This window comes from Leopardus geoffroyi, chromosome A1, assembly GCF_018350155.1.
Source record: "Leopardus geoffroyi isolate Oge1 chromosome A1, O.geoffroyi_Oge1_pat1.0, whole genome shotgun sequence".
Classification (NCBI taxonomy): Eukaryota; Metazoa; Chordata; class Mammalia; order Carnivora; family Felidae; genus Leopardus; species Leopardus geoffroyi.
Window position 1 is genome coordinate 139,763,174 of NC_059326.1, and position 15,483 is coordinate 139,778,656.

At 38.3% G+C, this 15,483-nt stretch overlaps 2 protein-coding genes across 10 annotated transcripts in view; one reads left to right on the forward strand and one right to left on the reverse strand.

Annotated features, from left to right (window-relative positions):
- CERT1 (ceramide transporter 1) overlaps window positions 1–11,320 on the reverse strand; it is a 105,116-nt gene extending 93,796 nt beyond the window's left edge. The window contains exons 1-3 of one of the 2 annotated variants that reach the window (XM_045495887.1): window positions 11,238–11,320; window positions 10,604–10,997; window positions 4,585–4,719 (exon numbers count right to left, since the gene is read on the reverse strand). In XM_045495887.1, the coding sequence (XP_045351843.1) occupies window positions 4,585–4,719; window positions 10,604–10,997; window positions 11,238–11,320 (612 nt within the window). Of the gene's footprint in view, window positions 1–4,584; window positions 4,720–10,603 lie in introns of both variants that reach the window. The other variant, XM_045495877.1, reaches the window with a different exon arrangement.
- The window catches only part of POLK (DNA polymerase kappa), a 73,662-nt gene continuing 69,430 nt past the window's right edge, over window positions 11,252–15,483 (forward strand). Inside the window, exon 1 of one of the 8 annotated variants that reach the window (XM_045495841.1) lies at window positions 11,252–11,390. The gene's annotated coding sequence lies outside the window, so the exon portion shown is untranslated. Of the gene's footprint in view, window positions 11,391–11,437; window positions 11,823–15,483 lie in introns of those variants that run through there. The other 7 variants (XM_045495850.1, XM_045495830.1, XM_045495821.1 and 4 more) reach the window with 7 other exon arrangements.

A 15,483-nucleotide genomic window follows, 5' to 3' on the forward strand; every position in this document is an offset into this window, starting at 1 on the left:
ACATGCATATTCTCTTTCTCTCTCTCAAAATAAATAAATAAGTAAACATTAAAAAAACTTTTTAGATCTAATTACTCTTTAACACTTAAAATTTTTTGTTTAGTTTTATAGTTTTCTTCAATTTTGAACACTTCCTTCCCTTGCTTTTACATCTCTATTGGCTTCTTTAATTCTGCCAGAATCTTTCAACTTCTCCTCCAACCCTATGTACCTAAGAACTATTTGGCTTTAATTTTTAAAAATCTAACCATAAACATTTTCACTATCTTTCAGTTTTCCTTATGAAAATATTAAACCATAAAATTGGTGGATAAACTTACGTATAACCAATCTCTAAGAGTAATAGGAATTTCATTCATTTGGTAATTAAAGAAGTTCTACAAAGTTTCAGGTACACAAAGGCAAATACCTAAGGTGAGACCTGGGACTACAGACCCTAGGCAAACCAATTCTAAAGACATTACTATTTCTGTTATACCAAATATCTCTACCTACCTAATTCCCAAAATATCTTATCTCAGTAAATACAAACAAACCACTTCTTTTATCTTCATGAAAGGATCATGAATTGTTGGTTGACAAACTATTAATATTATAATTTTAAACATGGTACAAAGAGAAGGAATACACAAATCAAGTGAACAGAAGAGAGTGTAGAAACAACTGCAAATACACATGGGAATTTATAGTGAAGGTGACATTTCAATCCAGTGGAGAAAAGGTGAATTATTCAATTAATGGCATTAGAATACATAGTCATTTGAAGAAAAATAAAAAAGCTAAATTCCCCTATCACTCTTTAGGCTTAAAATAACTCCCACAGGAATAAAACTCAAATATAAATTTTACATGAAAATATAATTACATATTATATTGTATATAGTCTCTGAAGTAGGAAATACCTATCTAAACATAACTAAATGCAGAAGCCATAAAGGAAAGGTCAGTAAGAGTACGTAAAAAATTATAATTTCTGTAAGGCTATAGAAGACTATAAAACAAGGTAAGAATAAACAAATGACAAATTGGGGAAAATATGTGCAACAAATATGATAAATGGCCAATTATCATGTTATCAAGAGCTTCTATAAATCAATAAGGAAAAAAAGAGAACAAGAGATGAATAAATGATTGGAAGAGGAAAAAGAAATATAAATGAGCTATAAACATACAAAGTACTCAATCTCATAAATAGAAAATGCAATTTAAAATATTAAGGTACTATTTTTATCTAGTAGATTGACAAATATTTTAACATTTGCCAAAACCTAACTTCCTCAATACTTCAGGGTATGGGGAAATAGAGACACTCATACATTATTGGTAAGAGTGAAAAGTGGTACTCTTTTGAAAGAGCCATTTGACAGTAACTACAAAGAAATCTTAAAATAAGTTTGTTCCTACAATAGTCATTCAGTAAAAAATCAGATATGTTCTACATGTCCAAAAAAAGGGAGGAGGCATATAAACAAGATATGGTACATCCATACAATTCAACAGAATGTAGTAAACACGTCCAAGTCATACTAAAAGAAAATAAGGTAAAGAACAATAGATTTAGTATGATACTACTTGTGTAAATAAAAATGAAGGACATAAACATACAAACGCTTGTATGGGCATACAAATTATTGGAAGAAAACACCAGAAATTTAACTTTATTCCCTGAGTGCAGGACTAAGAGCAAAGAGAAACATTCACTTTTTCATGCCACAGATTACATCTTTTTATCAGGCGTGTTTTATTTAAAAACAGAACTTTAAAAATAAAGAACAGTTTAAATATTCCATAAACATTGTTTTTGATTGAAGAAATACAATTAACATATATTGAACACCTACCATGGCTAGTTTTGTAGCACAGACTGGATCTTAAGCAAATAAATTATAAATAAACTATTATAATTCTGAAATTCAACTTTATCTTTCTATAATCATTACTCTACATACAGATAGTTCATTTTTCATAAAGTGAAAAAAGTATTGCTTTTCTTCTTACCCACTGCTTTCAATCCCTTCACATTAATTTTTTCCAAGTAACAAATTCTCCCAGGAAATATTTTGTTCCTTGAAAGTATTTCACCCAATTCATTATCACAAAGCTAAAGAACATGATTAAAATAATTAAGAATGACTTAATTGTTAAACTAAAATAAGAGCGAATTTAACAATAAATTAGGTTCTATCAGAAAAGGTAGGCTCAGATAGAAGGTTCACCAATAAGTAGTACGTTAAGGTTACAGCAAAGTCACGATTCAAGTCCAGATTTCTCCACATATGAATACTGTCTATTTTATAAGATGCCATGTGAGCAAATTCAACACTGCCATTTATTTTTTGTCTTCAGAGGTGAAGTGATATATATCATAGCCCATATTTAAGAAAAGCAAAGGATACCTATTTAACAGAGATAATTAGTATTACATTTTTGTTATTTAACTCAAGTACATGTTCTATTTGTAAACTTCATTGTCAGAAACTCATAGAATTCAGTTGTTTTATAACTTCTTTGATATATATGGAACAGTGAACCTGTGAACCCACAGTCAAGGAAAAGACTGAAAGTTGAAGGAGTTCAGGAATATAAATGCTTGTGTTTCTCCTTACCACTTGTTTCACGGTCTCTAAGACTACCACTCAGAATTTGCTGCCTCATTCATCTTTTTAACCTTCCCTACCACTATTTAGCTTAGTGAACACCACTAGATTCCTTCCTCATCTCTTTCAAATTGTTTCATTTTCCCACCCATTTCTTTGACCCTATACCACAATGAAAGATCTGTAGGCAAATATAGGTATAACAAAAACAACAAAACTACAAAGAACAGGTTTTTTTTTTTTTTCTGAGTAGATGCAATGTAATTATTTACTAAAATTTTTTTTCCTTCAATAAGCCACACACTATTACCATAGTTCATAACTCAAAACCATATTTAACTCTACAGAAACAAGCATAGTACTCTAGGAATACTACTATTTAGTAAACAATAAAGATAAAGTTTCATTCCTCCCCATTTTCACATCAACCAACAGCTTATTTTCAAAGTGTAGCACTAATAAGCATCTGACAAGATACAAAAGAAGGAAGGATAGGAAGACTGGAGGAAAGACATTTCAAGATTGTAAAACACGTTTCTATCCACTGTTCTGTCCTCTAGCATATACAATAATCTATCTCAAGGGAAATAAAACCCCAAAATACAAAACTAGAAACAACTTCAAAATACACGATAATGTACAACATACAAGTCAAAATAAATACTGAGCTTTTATATGTTCAAAATATTTCTTTAAAATTGTCCCTAAAAATGGAGAGTAGTAGTTTCATTCTTAATACTTACAAACAATTCCTCTATAGGTTTTTCCCACTCAACACTCAACTAAGTTTGTTTTCAAACTTTGAACATATATGAGGGGCAGAATGTACCAAAAAAAAACCCAGAAAAAATCTGTAGGATTTCCCTTAAATGTGTAACATATACATACCTGAGTCAGATTTAGAAATCGACACAGATTCAAAGAATACTTTTTATTTCTACAAGCAATATAAATTTTATCATAATGTGAATTCTCTTTGAAAGTATCAGGATAATCTATCATTAAGTTTTAACATACCCATTTCTGGATTTTAAGACAACAGTTCCCTTAACTGACCTCCATTTAACAGACCTGTTTTAGCCAACACTTTTTTTTTTTTACTTTTATTAAATAATGGCATACTGACTACTCTCAACTTGTAGGCTATTTTTAATATATTTAGGCACTTCTGATCTCACAGGTTGAGTTATGTTTAATAAATCAGTTGGTTGTTCCCAAACCTGTTTATGCCAGTTTACTTGTGATCCTTGCATAACTTAATTAATATTAGGTAAGTCTACGGAATACAAGTGCAAAAAGAGGGTTGTTTCTATGTAAACTAAGTTGAATGCAAACTAAGTAGAATGACTCAATAAAGGTGAGTCATTCTTTAAAAAGGTATTGAATTAGACAAAGGTAAGACATCTGTAAAATATTAAGGAAAACATAAAAAAGTCAGAAGATCCTTAGGTCTTTCAAAACTATCTTTAAGCATTTATCTCACTTTAGAGAAATCAAAACTGGAAATTGCAAATCATGCATTATGGATATATTTACAAGTACTTCTCTCAATTTCACATTTGAAGAGATGGTGTTAGCATTACATCAAAAAGCTGGCAAATGAATATAAATTTGCATATTTTAAGTTAAAATTTTAAAATGTTAAGATACATTTTTTTTAGTTTTCTGCTTTACCTTTTTCAATAACCTACCATGTAATTGTCATTATCTCATCAGATATGAAGTCTTCAAATGTTTTTTTTTCTGCATCCCTTGTTTAAGGGCTTGCTGTAACAACTAGATATATAGTACCCGTCTTTATAAAGTAATAGTATCTAGTAATAAACACTGTAAAATAACTTATGGAAAGAAGTATTAGACTTTGTGCTCCACAGAGGCAAAGATCTTTACTTGTTTTGTTCACAGATATATCCCTAGGACCTAAACAAGTTCCTAGTGTATAGCTGATGCTCAATAAATACTTGTTGAATGAAGAATAGGAACTTACTGTGATGACAGCCTTGCTAAGACAGATGGATCCTCTGCAGCCGTACTCTGTCTCATCTTCAGATTTGTAGTAACTCAGAGTATTATTTTTCAAAACTACCCAACGATCCTGCCACCCATGAATGTAGTTTGTCCACTAGAGGTAAGGGGATGGGGTGCGAGGGAAAAGAAAAACAAAATATAAAAGTCAGTATTTTAGAAATCCAAACTTTCTGAAACAACCAATCTAATTTAAAACCAAAATGTGAAAAGCTCTAACTTAATTATAAACAAAATGATTATGGGGCACCTGGGTGGCTCAGTCAGTTAAGTGTCAGACCTCAGCTCAGGTCATGATCTCTGATCCGTGAGTTCAAGCCCCGTGTTGGGTTCTCTGCAGAGCCTGCTTGGGATTCTCTCTCTCTCTCTCTCTCCCTCTCTCTCTCTCCCTCGACCTCTCTCTCTCTCTCTCACCTCTTTCTGCCCCTTCCCCACTCACGCGCTCTCTTTCTCAACTAAACTTTAAAAAAATTGCCAAAAGACGAACTGGCACTTCATAAAACAGGATATTCTGTGCTGACAGCTCAGAGCCTAAAGCTTGTTTCAGATTCTGTGTGTGTGTGTGTGTGTGTGTATGTGTCTCTCTACCCCTCCCCCTCTTATGCTCTGTCTCTCAAAAATAATAAATGTTTAAAAAAATGATTGTAGAAAGTGAAAAGTTGAGATTTTCTAGATATGATTTTCAGTAATTTTTACAAAATTACAAATAAATATTGTATTCTCTTCCATTTAATATTTGAGGAATAAAACTGTTTCAGTTAAAAATTCTGCTCTTCATTTGTGTGCTTCATCCTCCCCTCCTCACCAACTTCATGAGACTTGGGTTGTTTTGTCCCTGCCATAATTAACACATTCAACAGAAAAGTCTGGTTATGTAGCCTCTCATTCTCTTACACCAAGTACTGCATGAAGCTTTGTAAATCAACAGATGTATGAAGCTAATCATGGCCAAATTCTACTTTGGCTGTAAGTTACTAATATATGAACATATATGATATTTATGACCACATCAAAGTAAAAATACAAGATCATTAATCTTTAAAAGTCTGTATCAACTCTACTGTTTCCCCCACAGAACTCAATGCTACATATTTAAAAGTTCATTCATTTTCCAAGTTTCTCTGAATATCTACTTTTTAAATTCAAGAGTAATACTATATTGTGTATTTAAAAAACTAGTTTTCAAAAACATACTTGGATTATCAGTTTCTAGTACCTACAAATGGTTTCTGTGTTGCTAAAGTCTTGGTGCACAGTACAGATCACAATCAATAATCTTGCAAAGGCGGAAATGTAACCTCTATGGGAATTCTTGATTTTGCATATTTTAATGCTCTGGGGGTTTTATGTATGTAAAGACAATTCCAAAAACTATCTAATTCCAAAACTATCTGCCAAAAACTAATTCAAAATGGATTGTTAAAAATATATTGCATTGGCTCAGGCTCTTTACCCATTGAGAAATCTTTACTTTTCTATTTCCTACTCAGTATGTTTGAGACATTTCAGCTCTTAAATCTTCTAAGGTTCATCATTACAACCCCTCCCTAAGAGCTTATCTATGTTGGCAATTTAATACATTCTCTCATCTGAGCTCTCTAATCACCATTTCCTTATTTCTAATTCCCTGTGACTTACCATTAAATTAAACAATGAGTTGAAATAATGATGGTTACATGTAAAATTGAATTCATCTCCTCTTATAAGGTGCATTTTCCTCCTTATGTTTCTATTTCCTTGGCTATACTGGTATTTGTGCAGCCTGATTCATATTCAAACCTGGCTCAGTGCTCCTGTACTATGTGGACAGAACAGAATATACAAAATCAGATAGATTCTATTAGTTGTGTGATGAGTTTTGACAAGTTATTTAACTTCTCGTGCTTTAGTTCCTTTCCCTATTATTTGAATGGCTGAAAAAAATCATGAATGCCTCTACTACAGTTTTAACAGATACTGTTCCTTGTCAATGTCTATAGCCTGTCATCAACTCCTATTCATCTTTCCTTCATATAAAACCCTTACATTTGGCTCTTCTTCTCTATTTTCAATTAATACAATGATTATCAGGTTACTAGGCTCTTAGGAAGGCTTAAGAACCTTACCTCTAATATCTTCTGCATTTTATTTCATAACTTACATAATTTTACTTATTAAGCACATAGGCTTACTTATCTCACATATTAATCTCAATGAACCTCTAGCTCCAAAACTTATGTGGACAACTCCCCATTGTCTGTAATACAAATTATTTAGACTGGCATACCTTAACGCTGCCTCATTCCACTTACTGCCCCTCAGAGGGCTGGTAACTGTGTGACTGTGGTCAAATTGCTTACTGTTTCTTTGTCAAACTTTACCTCTTAAAGTTGTCAAGATTAAACAAGAATAGACTTAGAATACTGCCAGGCACAAAGTATCTTCTCAGTTGGAGACAGAGTTATGCAGAGCTAATGAAGCTTAAGCTTCAGTGCAGTTCACTAGAACAGACCTCTTCCAGAGTGACAGAATGGGCCCCAGCAATTGTGTACCATAATTTTATACTTTTTTATAGAGGACCCATTAAATTACATAAGCTTCAGGCCCCTTTACTCAGTAAATGTTAGCTCCTACTATCACAACTAGAAGGTAGAGTTTTGGTTTCTCATAACGTCTCCTCACTCTTCCCCAACTAACAAAGACAAAGCAATATGCTAGACACAGCAGAAGAATCAAAGATTTCTGTTCCCAAGAGTTCAGCAAGCACAATTTCAAGAGGAAAAAAAAATCATTTACAGTAAGAGTCAGAACAAGTTACAAATAAAATAACTATGGGAACCCAAGATAAGGAGATCTGAAATGGTTGGCAAAATAAAGAAAGGCTTCATGGTAAAAATAGTTTTTTTTTTTTTTTTTTTTTTTAATTTTTTTTTTTTTTTTCAACGTTTATTTATTTTTGGGACAGAGAGAGACAGAGCATGAACGGGGGAGGGGCAGAGAGAGAGGGAGACACAGAATCGGAAACAGGCTCCAGGCTCTGAGCCATCAGCCCAGAGCCCGACGCGGGGCTCGAACTCACGGACCGTGAGATCGTGACCTGGCTGAAGTCGGACGCTTAACCAACTGCGCCACCCAGGCGCCCCTAAAAATAGTTTTTGAGATAAACTCTAAAGGTGGATAGAATTTCAGCCAACAGTTTGGTATGTGGGGAAATAGAAGATAAGGTAAACCTTGAAGGATTGAGAGAATTCATAATAAGTTAGATGAGATTTATTTTATCCAGGCTTAGTTGCTCTCAATTCCCACTAAGGCATGAATCTTTTCTCATCAATGATCCACCCTGATATTGTTATAACCACCTAGAATTATTGTCTATCCAGTATTTTTGGAACCTATGTGCTTAAGAAGTGATTCTACAGAAAATATGCTTCATAGGTATTTCCATGTATTTTAAATTACCATATACAAAATAAAACTTTGGACTGGTATATATCTTTTTTTTTTAATTTTTTAAAATATTTATTTATTTTTGAGAGACACAGAGAGACAGAGCATGAGTGGGGGAAGAGCAGAGAGAGAGGGTGACACAGAATCTGAAGCAGGCTCCAGGCTCTGAGCTGTCAGCACAGAGCCTGACATGGGGCTAAAACCCACAGACTGTGAGATCATGACCTAAGCCCAAGTCAGACACTAAACCGACTGAGCCACTCAGGCACCCCAGGACCGGTATATTGCTTTAAAAAATTTTTTTTTACATTTATTTATTTATTTTTGAGAGACAGAGAGAGAGCACAAGTGGGGGAGGGGCAGAGAGAGAGAGAGAAAGACACAGAATTTGAAGAGGCTCCAGGCTCTGAGCTGTCAGCACAGAGCCTGAGGCGGGGCTCAAACTCACAAACCATGAGATCATGACCTGAACAGATGTCGGACGCTCAAATGACGGAGCCACCCAGGCGCCCCAGGACCGGTATATTTCTAATATAAGTTTATCCCCTCTGTCCATTCCAAATCCACTCAATTTTGGAAGGGAAGAAACGATACAAATTAGAGACTTACCTACATTATTCAATTGAAGGAAAAGAACAGTTGTTGAGTTCTAACTCTTGTGTAAATTACCAAGTGAATACAAACGGATCAAAATATAGAAGTACTTTACATTTTAAAACATGTATTCAATATAAAATACTCCTGATTAAAAAGCTTCCAGAAATCATTTTATACAGCCATATACTAAATTTCAGGGAAATTTCCTTCACAGCTGTTAACAAAAATACCAAAAACTATATTCCTGCTAATTCTACATATACAGCAATACCAAAGTTATTTACGTACCAGAGAAGTGATAAAAAAATACATTTGTCCATATTTAAGTATCAAAGAGATACTCTTCCATTTTTTGTCATAAGGTATGTGTACTATACTGCTCTGTGTATAGTGAATACTCAGAGTACTGGGGACTCTTGTCACCAGTCACTACTCCCGCCCCCCCAAAATAGTGGTATCAAATAGGCCAAAAGTTCAGCCTGTTTTATAAAATACCACTACTAGAGTACTAATTTGGAAGTCTGCTTCTCATTTAATGGGAAAAGTGATGAATCTACCAGAATTGAGAAGCAAATTCCTTCTGAAATTCCACCTGAAAATGTGTATCTACTACACAATGTGTTCGAGAGATTCCTGAATTACGAGATACATTTAATCTAAAGAAACCCTAGGGAGGTTCACTTTAATGAAAGCCTTTCACTGAAATTCCAATGATCACATATCAACACACATCATGATTTTTCTATGTAAATAAAAGTTAACACTTGGCAAGTCTTAGTTCTGACAGACTCCTGTCTTACCTAAGGCCTTTCTCACCAGCCTTCTAAAGACAACAGAAAAACCTAATATGAAACAAGTCCACAGAAATGTCCAAATGCTTAGCCAAAGTATGTATACTGGAAGCAGCATGGTTTCTTAATAGCCAGTAGGCTGCACATGATCTTGTATCTTATGACCAGCTTGCTGAGGGACTGGCCATTTCTAAAACTTTAACAGGAAGAGAGAAGGAAGTAATAAAGGCAATATGCATCTTATTAGGCAAAACTTTGAACGAATAAACAAGCAAACACCCATATATTACCAAAAGAAAAAAATCAAACATCTCAAAAAGGGCCTGATCGAATTTAATTAACTGGCCTTACAGTCCTACAACTATATGCTTTGCTAAAATTTTGAAAGACGGTATTTAAAATTTTCAGGAAAGGTAAGATGTGTTTTCCTTACTCTGGCCCTTTGACTGCAATAATATTTTATTAACAGTGTTCTTCCTGGACTAAATAAAGGTTGGCCTCTATTCTGACTTGTTCCAAGTTACTTGGACTAGTTCTTGTACCTATCACGTGCCGAGTCGACAGCTCTTTTCTGAACTGGGGAATAGGATGAGGGGAAAAGTACAAAAGTCACCTTCCCTGAGATCTCTCACTGTATCTAACTTGGCATAGTTTACCGCCTCAGTTTTCCGCACCATATCCAGTTGCTCCGGCAACTGTCTACACGGCCGCGTTCAGCGAATCCTCCAACCCTGCTCTCCATCTCTGAACTAACCTCGTTTGCGAGGTCCGATCTGCACTGCTCCCAAACCCAGGCATTCGAACACTGCTGTTGCCCAACCCGGGCTCCTATGGCCAGGACAGATGCCGCTCTGAGTCCCAAGTCACGATACGCATGCCGCTCCCAAACTGAATTCGGGGCTGGGACGCGTTTTCTCCGGTCTTTGGCCACCGCCGCCGAGCCCCAGGGCAGGAGAGCAGGACAGTCCCCTTCTCCCTCCCACCCCCACCCTCACCCCGGCCCGGGCACTCCTGCAGCAGTACTCAGCCCCGCACCCAGGCACATTCCGCAGCCCCCGCCCCGGGACAGTCCACCACTCCCGCCCAACCCCACCCCATCCCCTCAGCGGCTTGCCTCACAGCAGGTGAAGTCTGAGCAGGAGGCCCTCGGACGCGCGGGCTGCTCACCTTGCTGAGGACTCCGCAGCGCTCCACAGGCGGCCCGGACTCCGTCTCTGGATCCTCCTCCGAGCCCGACGAGTTCCAGCTCTGGTTATCCGACATGGAGGCGCGACAACCGAGCGGGAGACCGGCCCCCGCTCCCTGAGCTGCGCCGGAGGAGGCGCCCAGTAGCCGGGGTGAAGGGTCGGGAGATGGCGAAGCGAAGAGTGCCCGCTCCGGCGCCGGGGGGAGCTGGAGGAAGCACGAAGTCCGGCCGCTGCGCCGCCGCCGCCGCGCCTGACACCGAGCGGACCGGGGAAGGAGGACAAGCGGCGAAGGAAGCCTGCCCTTCCAGCCGTCAGCAGCCGCCGTCGCCGTGACCCCTGCGCTGCGCCCGGCGCCACCACCCGAACTCAGCCCCCTCAATGCCAATCTCGTAGAAGGAAAAGGAAAGAAGGGGAAAGAAAATCCAGTTGCAAAGACACGGGTCCACTCACACCTCCGCTACCGCCGCCATCTTCCTGCCTGGCCCACTATTTACCCTCCCCTCCCCTTTCCCCTCCCCTTCGTCCTCCCATTCTCCCCCCTGCTCCCCGCCCCGTCCCCCTCCCAACGTCTGACGAATCACGCCGAGGGCTGGAGGTCCCCTCCCGCACCCTACCTCCGGTTCTCCCGGGTGACGCCGGGTAGAAAGGTGGGAGGAGCGGAGAAAGGAGAAGGGGTGGGGTCTCCGTTCTGTTGCATTCTGGGAAAGACGCTGCTCCTTGGGCCGTTCAGTCGCCTGGGAGTTGTAGTCACGATCCTGAGGTAACGGGTGAGTGTTCCGCACCAGCAAGGCTCGTATCCTTAGGGACCGGTGGAGTGGTGGGAGGGCTTCGTTTGACAGTTGTGTGACCCACCTCCTCGGCCACGATTCTATCTCTGCCTAGAGTGTTTATGACGAGCCTGCTGAGCTTGCGGGCCCGGACGTGAGATAACTCTCCGCTGAGGATGCCGGGCCTGCCTGCCATGGCGGTTTCCTGGAAGCCGGGGAGTATCGAGCCGCTTTCCTGGGTGGGGATGTACGGGGCTCTTCTGCTTCAACCACGGGCCAGGGGTTTGCGACCTTTCTAGGGAGAAAGAGGTTTCATTCTGCCAACCCCACCCCCCTGTAAATTTTGACGGTCTTTCATCTCGCTCTTGAGAAGTTAAACTTAGCGCTTGACGTTTCCCGCCTTTGAAGGAAGAATTTTCAGTCACTTATAACGTGAGCAAGTACTTCGCATTATTAGATTTACAGAGTGTCCTTTTTGTGGAAAGTAAGTTGAAGATATCAAAGAATAAATGACGTTTGTGGAATTTTAAAAGTAAAATGAGAATGTGAAATGAGAGCCTGGAGGTTAAATTTTAAATAAGTATCTTCCTGAGAGCTAGGTTAACCATCTCTACGGACCTGTCTCTGTCTGAGACGTAGGGAAGGTTGTAGAGTAGAAACTTTACGAGAAAAACCAAAATGCAGTAGTCTTATTGAATAATAAGAGATTAGACAAAATAGGACTAGAATTGAAGGGGTGCCTGGGTGGGTCAGTATGTTCAGTGTCCGCCTCCTGCTTTTGGCTCAGGTACTGATTGATCCCAGGCTAATGGGATCCAGCCACCCACCCTTCCTCCCCGGCTGGGCTGGTACTGAGGATGGAGCCTACTCAAGATTCATTCTCTCCCTCCCTCTCTCCCTCTCTCCCTCTCCCCCCCCCCCCCGCCCCTTTCCTCTGTTCACGCGTTCTCTCTCTAAAATTAAAAAAAAAAAATTTTTTTTTTCCTAAGGTTAGAATTAGGAAGACCAAAAGAAGATATAATAGATCTTGGTCTATTTTTACATAAATTATAAGGATAATTTTTATTGTGAGATCTTTAATTTTGTAGCTTCAGTTCTTTACGTCTTGTCAATTTCCTAATGATTGCCAACAACAAAATTCGTTACTAAACCTTAGAGTACCTGCGCACTGCAGGGACTGAGGATGGGAGTGAAATTTTGAGTCTAGGGGAAAAGGCACAGTGGCCAGAAATAGCTCTGGTAGGCTAGAGGCCAACTAACTGGGATCTTTGGGAAAAACCAGAATGATAGGAATTGTCTGAGAAGGACCTGTGGTATCTTTTCATTTGCCTGATGCTTATAGATGCTGAGTCTGTTGTAAATAGGTTACAGATTGTTTTTCCATTTTAAAATCAAGTAATCATTATTAACAGCCATTCAGATGAATAAAACCTTGAGATAACGCTTTAGAAAATACTTTGACAACCTGTTAATTAACACAAAATCCCAAGGTTGTCATTCAAAAGAGAAAAAAATCCATGTAGCATATTTTCCTCTTTATTGAATTACTAAATTATGTCTTTAGAATTTTGAATACTGTAGCAATTAAGTTTTGTTTTCCCTTTTGATTACCTAATACATATGGTTAGATGTAATATTTGATTCTTTAAAGCTCTAGGTTTTATTTTCATTTTGTTTATTTTTATTTTAGAGAGAGGGAGGGCAAGCTAGGGGGGAAGTGGGGAAGAGAGAGAGAGAGAAAGAGAGAGAGAGAGAGAGAGAGAGGGAGGGAATCCCAAGCAGGCTCCACACTCAGTGCTCAGCCGGACCCCACAGCCTTGGGATCATGACCTGAGCTGAAATTAAGAATCGGTTGCTCTACCAACTGAGCCACCAAGAGGCCCCTTAAGCTCTGAGTTTTAAAAGGACATTAGTCTTAAGGGAATGATTGTGAATTTGAGAAATCTACTTCATAATGCAACTTAGAATCATGAGAGCATAGAATATGTTTATATTGAAATTGAACTTTTTATCATATTTTAGCATTTCTAAGTTTTGTGTGGTTGCAACCATAATCACTTACATCTCTGAGGTTCCCACTTTATTCAGTAGGAAATTGTTTCACTGTAATAGTCTGTTTGTAACTATAGGAGTGGGAGAAGGGGCATTCTGAGAAATAAATCATTTAACATGTATGAAAGTCCCATTGTTGAACACCAAACATATTATTTCTATTCAAGGGCATAGCACATGATAAATGTTTAAATGGATGTATTAGACTGAATATATTATTTTGTTCCACTAGAAGGTGAGTTCTGTGGGGACAGGAATTAAAATTTTTTTTCATCCATTTTTTTTCATAACTATTTTCTATCTTTAGTCCCTAGAATAGTGCTCAGCATATATAAGGCATTCATTCGATATAATTCAGGTATTATATCCCATCTTCCAGTTAATAATTTAATTTAACAAACATACAATGTGCAGGATACTATGACTGGGTGATTTTAAGATAGTAAAAAATTAAAAAAGAGGGGCATGGGGGCTTTTCCTTTAAGGAGATTATAACAGAAAACAAGGTAAGAAAGGTACACATGTAACTTTAATAGCTGAATACTATTTAAGAGAAGGTAAATGACAGACTGGCAATGACAAACTCTCTTCTTTAATCCTGTTTTCTGGGGCGCCTGGGTGGCGCAGTCGGTTAAGCTTCCGACTTCAGCCAGGTCACGATCTCGCGGTCCGTGAGTTCTAGCCCCGCGTCAGGCTCTGGGCTGATGGCTCAGAGCCTGGAGCCTGTTTCCAATTCTGTGTCTCCCTCTCTCTCTGCCCCTCCCCCGTTCATGTTCTGTCTCTCTCTGTCCCAAAAATAAATAATAAAAACGTTGAAAAAAAAAAATTTTAATCCTGTTTTCTAATCCTGCATCTCTGTAGGCCACTTGCCCCAGGTCTTTTTAGTTAAAACAATAGCTATTTGGGATTTTAAAGAAAAAAGGATTGTCCTTATTTGCTCATCTCCTTATACGAAGTTATCATGTAAGCTATGTAATGAATCTTGTCACATTTAAAATAATATAGTGGCACCTGGGTGGCTCTGTGGGTTAAGCTGTTAAGCCTCTGGCCTCTTGGTTGCCGCTCAGGTCATGAACACACAGTTGGTGAGATCGAACCCCACTTTGGACTCTGTGCTGACAGCTCAGAGCCTGTGTGGGATTCTCTCTCTCTCTCCCTCTTTCTCTCTCTCTCCCCCCCCCGCCTCTATCTCGCTCGCACTCTCTCAAAATAAACTTTTAAAAAATAAATAAATAAAATAATATAAATTGATAGATCTTTTATGACTTGTTACTGTGTTTGTGACATTCAGCATGTCCCCTAAATGCAAGTTTAGAAATAAAAGCTACTCTTCAAGTCTCTTTGCCTTTCCAATTTAACCAGAACTGGTTGTTCCTTTAAATGCATTTTTTTTTTTTTTTTATGTTTTGAATACTAATTGATCATATTAGCTTCTCAATGTTCCTGTCAGGACTGTTCAAGAACCATGTAGTTTGTGCCACTATGGTGATTCATGCTAGTTCAGGGTGAGCAAGCAGACAGTTCCTGAGTGTGAATCCTAGCTGGCCATCCTTAATAATCATGATTTTGGATGCATATTTATACTAACTTAATAAATGACATTAATTTAACTAGTTGCTGTTTATTATTATATATATTCCCAACTATTATGCTGTTAAATACATTTGTAAATGGATATTTGCATGTTTATCAAAATGGATATTCATTTTTATGGTAGTAAATGCGTCTATGTCCTTTTTTTTTTATATAAAAAAAATTTTTTTTAACGTTTATTTATTTTTGAAACAGAGAGAGACAGAGCATGAACGGGGGAGGGTCAGAGAGAGAGGGAGACACAGAATCTGAAACAAGCTCCAGGCTCTGAGCTGCCAGCACAGAGCCCGACGCGGGGCTCGAACTCACAGACCGTGAGATCATGACCTGAGTCAAAGTCGGACACTTAACCGACTGAGCCACCCAGGCGCCCCCCACCCTTTTTTTTTTTTTTTTTTTGAGAGAGCAAGTGGGGGAGAGGCCGGGGGTGGTTGGGGGAAGAAAATCC